At 33.4% G+C, this 8,144-nt stretch overlaps 1 protein-coding gene across 5 annotated transcripts in view; it reads right to left on the bottom strand.

Annotated features, from left to right (window-relative positions):
* Positions 1 to 360: 360 nt before the first annotated feature.
* TTK (TTK protein kinase) overlaps positions 361 to 8,144 on the bottom strand; it is a 41,597-nt gene continuing 33,813 nt past the window's right edge. For all 5 annotated transcript variants that reach the window (XM_057740276.1, XM_057740277.1, XM_057740278.1 and 2 more), the window contains 5 exons: positions 7,833 to 7,913; positions 4,055 to 4,231; positions 3,470 to 3,554; positions 3,069 to 3,166; positions 361 to 1,390 (listed from right to left, as the gene is read on the bottom strand). In XM_057740276.1, the coding sequence (XP_057596259.1) occupies positions 1,304 to 1,390; positions 3,069 to 3,166; positions 3,470 to 3,554; positions 4,055 to 4,231; positions 7,833 to 7,913 (528 nt within the window). In that variant the 3' untranslated portion in view covers positions 361 to 1,303. The remainder of the gene's footprint in view (positions 1,391 to 3,068; positions 3,167 to 3,469; positions 3,555 to 4,054; positions 4,232 to 7,832; positions 7,914 to 8,144) is intronic.

Below are 8,144 nucleotides of genomic sequence, written 5' to 3'. Positions count from 1 at the left end.
AAATGAGCTCTCAAGCCATGAAAAGACATGGAGGTGCATGTTACTAAGTGAAAGAAACTAATCTTAAAGGCTACATACTGTATGATTCCAGCTATACAACCTTCTAGAAAGGGCAAAACTATGGAGACAGTAAAAAGATCAGTGGTTGCAAGGGGTTGAGGGGAGGGGAGGGATGAACAGGTGGAGCACAGAGAATTTTTCAGGAAGTGAAAATACTCTTATAATAGTATAATGATGGATACATATTATTATATCTTTGTCCATATTCCTAGAGCTGTGTACCACAAAGAGTGAACTGTAATGTATCCTGTGGACTTTGGGTGATTAGTACAGTGCGTCAATGTAGGTTCATTAAATGTAGGTTCATTAAATGTAACAAAAGTGTCGCTCTGGTGGGGGATGTTGATAATGGTGGAGGCAGGCTATGCATGTGTGGGGGTAGGGATTAAATGGGAAATCTCTGCACCTTCCCCTCATTTTGCTGTGAATTTAAAAGTGTTTTAAAAATAAAGTCTTAAAAAAAAAAGTCTACTGAAATCTAAAGAAAAATTTGGGGAAAAGAATACTATATGATAATATCTTTAAGTAATCTCTTAGATTCAGACTCAGAAATTCTGTGACCACATTCGTGATTACTCATTACCAAGCAAGGCATACAACTGAGATCATGCCCTATATAGCCTACATCTTAGAATCCAGCACGATACCCTGAACACTCAAAACAATAGATATTATGAGAATCAAATGGAGAATTAAAAGAGCCAAGTGTAGCCCTAAAACGCAAGAGTATTATCAGTAGCATTAAACAACTGGAAATCTATTTCAGAATTTGAATCCTTTGGAATTTTTTTTCCCCAAAATTAATTTACTAAGGTCTACTCTCATGTTTTCCCTTAATCCATTTTTATTAAGAATTCTGTTGCCTCACCAACAATATATTTGCTTGAAGAACACAATTCTACAACTCTGACATTTTAGTGTCATTTTATAGTATACAAAGCCTATTTACATTATTCCTCAGAAAAATTTCCGTTTTCTACCCACTATTCCAAGTGTGAAAATGATATCAAATAGATTAGATTTACAGGGAAGCATAAAAGAGAAAACAATTCTACAATTTAATACAAACAGTGTCATTAGTGGCTTTTTACAGTTTTCTTTTGAGGATAATCCACTGAATTTTTCTGCCAGTGACATTTCAGAGTGAAGCTGTCTTCAAGAGCAGATTTCCACAGAGAATCAAGAGTACAATAGTCCAATATATTTTACAGGAGACACCTGATAGTTCATGAGTAGCTGCAAATCACTTTTTCCCCCATTTTTTTCCCGAAGTCTCAGATGATGAAGAGGAATCATGACTTTCACCACCACTATAGTGCTCATATAAAGTCTGAAATTAGAAATACACATCTGATTTGTAACTTCTAAAATTCAATGTATTACCAGATCAGATTAACAAAAGTTTAATTCCACATCTTCTAATATGGGACAAATTTCTCTCTCGTTCTTATAATTATGAAGTTATTTTATACACTGTTGGAGATAATGAAAAAATGTTAAACATCTAGCTTGGCCTAAGAATCAGCTATCATGAGATGCAGCTCAATCTTTCTGTAAGAAAAATGTAACAGCTATTTACAAGCATATACGTGTATCCTCAAGGCCTTCTTAATCTCCCTTACTTTTTCTTTTTCTTTTCCGTTTCAGCAAAACTCCTTTTAAATTGTTTATTTTTATTGAAGTATAGTTGATGTACAATACTATATAGCAAAACCTTTTTTTTAAATTGAAGTATAGTTGATATATAATATTGTGTTAGTTTCTGGTGTACAGCATAGTGATTCAGATATATCTATATCTATATCTATATCTATCTATCCCTCTATCTATTTTTTCATGTTCTTTTTCATTATAGGTTATTACAAGATACCTTACTTTTTCTGAAATAAAGCTAGTCTTAAATTCCTATACTGTAATATATACTCATCAGGAAATACACTTTCAGCTGATATTTAAAGTAAAGAATGGAAGACATTAAAAAAAAATACAACTGTCATATAAATTAGTATAATTAGCTGTATTAAAAACCTACATATTTAGTAAAGGATTTAAGGCTAAACCAGCATCTAATTTATGAAGATGAAAGATATCTTTGCCATCAAGGAACACATAACCTTAGTGATAAGGGTAATCTACCTCAATTTTATTTATAAAAGGCTTTAAACAATACACTGGTAGCAATTTAAAACAGAGAGATATGATATATAGAGAAAAATTACAAAACAAATTTTGTCTAATTTCAATTCCTAAAGCCATTAATTTAGCTATCAGCACTTGAGAAAACTTAAGAAAAAATTTACCTTATGTCATATGGATGCAAATATAATGGTGAATATCTAGTAAATTCCTCCAGAAATGTACCCAAGTTATTAACATCTTAGATTGGTGTTATCCCTATCCAGAAAGCTAAGCTCCCATAATTTTACAATAATGTTATAACTGAAATATATGACTAGTAACGAAAGTCAATAAGCATACACAATGTTCTAGAAATGATTAGGTGTTTGAAGTCAGCGAAATTCAAAAAATTTTGGTGTAGATATAAACAGGCACTGGGAGACTAAAAGGTTTGAGACATTTGAGAAGTGTACTGACTGCTTTTCACAGCCTCACAGGAGTCATTATATGTGACAAGTACTGTGATTTCTCTAAGAGGGTTTAAAATAAAATCGGTTAGAAGAAATGAATTCAAAAGCTATGTCAAAAATGGTGTTGATTTAAAAAATTCCTTATTGAATTTATTCCCAGTTGAGACCTGACAGCAATCTTTTCAATGCACCTTATATGATGATTCATTTTCTATTGTGCTGTCTGCACAATAAGAATGAAAATCAAATAAATCTCTATTTGTCAAAAAGCACATGTTAAGGATCTAAATGCAGAAACACACTTCATAGGTGATCTGATGAGTGGGCCAACTTTCCTTTGGATTACGTGTTTAAGTGTCTAACTCACTAGACTATACAGAACAATTAAAATTACTGTAGGCAGAGAACAGACATACTTACTTTAGCAGCTTTCAAAATGGAGTTAGGAGAATTCAGGCCAACGAGTTGGCCCAGAACATGTTTCATTTCTTCACTGGTTCCCTTAGCCATCTGGTTACCTGTAAAATAATATATATATAATCAACAGCAGACTGGCATCAAATAAGAAAAATAAAAGCTCATATATAAATATGCATTCTGTTTAAAAGTATGATAACAGGCATTCTTATAATTTATCACTGATCACAGCCCCTTACCTAGGGTAAGTAACATGAATGCCAGCTAGTAAAGAAAGGCGATCTCATTTGTTTTGGTATTTAGCATTAAGGAACTTCCTTAAGGAAAGAGACAGGCAGGAAAGGAGTAGCCAGAAGGCTGTTTATATTAGCAATCTGGTAACAAACTTATTTTTAAAGAAGTACCTGGATGAGTTTGAATCTGAACATATGGATGTGCCAGAAGCTCAGGAATGGATATCCTCTGTTTAGGGTCCCTTATTAAACAACACTATGAAAATAAAGATTCATTTTTTAAAAAAACGAAGCAAGTTTTCTTACGTGATATTGATAAAGTATTTTTCCAGATTGCACCATATTACAGAAGTTGCTTTCTAGACAGCCTACTTAGAAACGACGAAATTATTTTACACGTCATTTTTGCAAAATCCCAAGTATTTGTAAGTTTTAACAATCTTCGAAGTGAACTTAACATGCCTTTAAAAGCTAACTCAGCCAGTAATTCCTTTCAATAGAGCAGTTATATCTAAGCCAGTTACATAATTCCAATCATTTCAGGTATTTCTTTTTTTTTTTTTTTTTTCTGGCTGGGACATGTAGCTTACAGGATCTTAATTCCCTGACCAGGGATTGAACCTGGGCCCTATGCAGTGAAAACACTGAGTCCTAACCACTGGACTGCCAGAGAATTCCCTCAACTATTTCTTTAAGTAAACAATTAAGTACTACATGAAATATAGTTTTTCTATATCTATATATTATTAATGTTACCTTTAACACATCTTGAAGATCTTTCTCTGGAATATCAGGAAATTCAATTTCATGATTAGGGTCAATTATGGCATGTAATTTAGAAATCTGATTAATTATATGCTGAAACGGTGTTTTCCCATAGGTCATATAGTACAAAATGCAGCCTAAGGACCAGACGTCACTTTTGGGGCTTATCTAAGTTAAAAGAAAAAAAAAAAGTGACTGTTATTTTAACATAAAGTTAAAATATTATACACACACATATCCTAATATTTAAAATCATAACTAAACCTCAATAAATGTACAAGTATTAGATTGTGTTCATGACAAAACATCCTTTTCTAGTTTTTATATTTGCTTATTTTATCAAAAGAAATGACCTTCACTTTTTTTTTTTTTTTTGGCACACGGGCTTAGTTGCTCCGTGGCATGTGGGATCTTCCTGGAGCTGGGATCGAACCCATGACCTCTGCATTGGCAGGCGGATTCTTAACCACTGCGCCACCTAGGAAGCCCTGACCTTCACTTTAAATCCTTCAACAAACTCATAATTAAAATATTTCAACTGAAACAAAATATTACATTCTTGCCAGCCTGTGAAAATACAAAATTAAAAACCGAAAATTTTATATTTACTTGTTTTCCCCAAAATTATTGGATTAAAATCAAATAAATTTTTATATAAATTCATAATATATAATAAGCATGTATAGATTTTAAACAGTTATTTAAGTTGAGCTATCCTGAACCCAAGAATACAAACTATAGAGCCAGACTGGGCTGGGCTGGGCTTGAATCCTGGCTTTATCACTAGCTGGTAATTCTACGTATCTCTGTTTTCTCACCTCTAAAACAGAAATAATAATTAAAAAAAAGTACGCTGTCATGGGCATTAAATGAAATAACCATGAGATATGGTTAAGCATAGATAATGGTTTTTGGTTATAGTAAGTACTCAATAAATACTACTTATCATTAAATGTTCTTTGTATCAAATAATCTCATTAGAAATAATGCAATATTAGAGCATAATTATACTTTTGACTTTAAAAAGAACATGATTAAGAACACATCAGTGAGCACAATAAATGAGAATGGCTAAGTTCCTCTTTTAAAAGATAGATGCTCAATACACATCAAAACAAAATGTAATCACATGCTCTACACAAAGGACTAATCTAAACCAAATGACACAGAAAGGTAGAAGGAAAAAAGAAATGGACACATATGACCAAACGCAAAAAAGAAAAAAAAAAAAAAAGGAAAAGAAAGCAGCAAAAACAATATTAATATTAGAAAAAGAGAACATGGCAAAATGCTTCTAACGGAAGAGAGAAAGCTATTTTATAGTGACAAAAGGCACAATCAACTGAAAGAAGAGATGATAGTTATGAACTTCCACGCACTGAAACCACATTTAATATAGAACTAGGGATTTCCCTGGTGGTGCAGTGGTTAAGAATCCGCCTGCCAGTGCAGGGGACAGGGTATGATCCCTGGTCCAGGAAAATTTCCATATGCCGCGGAGCAACTAAGCTCGTGGGCCACAACTACTGAGCCTGTGCTCCAGAGCCCGAGAGTCACAGCTACTGAAGCCTGCCCACTCAAGAGCTCATGCTCTGCATCAAGGGAAGCTACCACAATGGGAAGCCCAAGCACCACAACAAAGAGTAGCACCCACTCACCTCAACTAGAGAAAGCCTGCATGCAGCAGAGAAAACCCAATGCAGCCAAATAAATATGTAAATAAGTTCATTTAAAAAAAAAAACAGAACTATATTAAGCAAAAACTGAATTAAATTCTTTGAAGGGGGGCAGATTTAAACATGCCTTTCAGGACATGACAGATAAAACAGATCCCATTATCTGAACACAAAGAAAACTGAAAATTAATTAAAAATAAGCTCCTCTTCTGCCAATTTAACCATTTGGAAGTTTAAGTCCATTTCTAAATACTAAATCATGGATTAGAAAGAACTTCAGATTCTGGGAAAATGGTGGTGGCTGTGGCAGCATAGTTTTTCAAACTCTCCAAATCACCAGATAAACTGGACAGAGCAGCCTGGTAGCAAAACTATAAACATATGGAAAATATTTACAATAAAACCAGAATGGGAATAGAGACAAACCACCAACAGCCACAAGTCCTGCGTGGCAGAGGCATGTGAAGCAGAGAGAAGTAATGCAAGTGCCCGACAGACCTCAGAACAGAAGCCCCAAATGGCCAAAGCTGTTCACCGGAAAGCAACTGAGAACAGAGCTAGACTGGGAGGGGTTTAGAGCTCTTCCATAAGAAGGATTACCTCACGTGTTGGACAAAAATTTATCTTCTATTCAGAGTCACTAATTGAGATTTACCAATGCTACATATTAAAGTACTGAGCTGACAGCTGAAAAAAATCTGAACACCACATGCAGTTCAAAATGTCTTATTTTAAAGTAAAAAAGAATGAAACAATTTTAAAACTGAAATTAGAAATTTTGGAAATTAATGAAAATAAGAAACACTACAGTAGAACCTATAAGTAGCAGCTAAAGTAAAACTCAAAGTAAAATTCAGTTTTAATGTTTTAATTATAAGGAAGAATACTAAAATTAAATTAGCAATTATTTAAATGCAAAAGCTAGGGGGGAGAAAACCTAAAGGGAATACAAATAACAAAGATAAAAGCAGAAATTAATTAGAGAGCAAATGAAAATAGAATTAATAAATTAAATCAAGACCTGGTTCTTTAAAATTACCAAAACCATGGCAAGTCTAATCAAGAAAAAGAAAAAAGAGAAAGACAAACCTAAGTATTTAAAGAAAAGGAGAAGCTAAAGAGGTATGAAAGGAATTTTTATAAGAGAGACTATTTAGTATAATTTTATGCCAGTTGTTTGAAAAGATATTTAGAAGCCACAATTTCCTAGGGAGGAAAATATAATTTAGTAAATGAAAGCATATTTATTGAGCAACTGTTTCAAGCTGATGTACTAAGTGTTTTATATTCTTTCTCATTTAATTCTCAGTTATTTTTAAAGTAGGTACTATTTGCAAGCCTAATTTTACAGATGAAGAAACTAGGCAAGTTAAGTCACAAAGACAGTTGATAAAGAGGAAGATCTAGGACTTGAACACAGGTACTGCACGGTGGCATGTGCCTGCATCCATTTGCTGACACTGCTATAAAGAAAGAAGGATCGCGTTGGTGGTATAGTGGTGAGCATAGCTGCCTTCCAAGAAAGAAGGATTACCTTGGGAGCCAGAGGCACCGTGGCAGGCAAAATGGACCCAACAAGGGGCACCAATGAGGCTAACACAAAAGCTCAGAGAGGTGGTGAAGTAAGGTGAGTGGGAAAGTACCTGGGAAAAATTACCTACTAGAGTTGTACTTGCAAACATAAAATTTACAAATGAAGAAATGCTAAGAAATAAAATTTAAGAATCAGAAAGGAAACAAAGGTTATCAATTCAATGTTATTTAAGGTGTCTATATCAGAGCTAATTTAGTCTTATTTTTTTTCCTTTATTTTTAAAACTCAAAAAATATCCTATGTGCATTTAGTATAGAAGCACATTGTGAGGCATCACCATATTAAAAACACACTATTAAAAGAACAACCTCAAATCAATAAAGAAGGGTGAAACTGAATTCCATGACAGTCTGCTTAAAAAGGCAAAGTCTCTGTAATGGCCTAAAAAGTTTTAGAACTTAAAAAAAACAACTTTTCAGTTATCTGTTAAGTTTATTCAAAGACTAGCCCATTCCTTATTAGTGCCAGATAAATGGGATGTAAATAAACCTTACAGTACCTTCGATTTGGATTTCCCATTTTCTCTTGAGGAAGACATATCTTTGATTGCTTCTGGTGGCATATAATTAACTGTACCAACCTATTTGCCAAATCACAGAAAACACAGAAATCAGTGAAAATAATTCATTCTGCTTTAGGTTTTTTAAAACACAAATGCCAGATTCTTGGCAACTTGGATAGTTACAGATTTCAGTAATATATTTGAGAAACTCAAATAACTGACAAAAATATTAAGATACAAACTTCTTTATTCCAGCAAAATAAATCAGATTCATAATAAAAAACTGACTCCTTTCAGAATGCTGAGCTA

The sequence above is a fragment of the Hippopotamus amphibius genome, chromosome 6 (assembly GCF_030028045.1).
Source record: "Hippopotamus amphibius kiboko isolate mHipAmp2 chromosome 6, mHipAmp2.hap2, whole genome shotgun sequence".
Lineage (NCBI taxonomy): Eukaryota > Metazoa > Chordata > Mammalia > Artiodactyla > Hippopotamidae > Hippopotamus > Hippopotamus amphibius.
The sequence above is the reverse complement of the archived record's forward strand: the minus strand, read 5'-3'. Positions and strand labels throughout refer to the sequence as shown.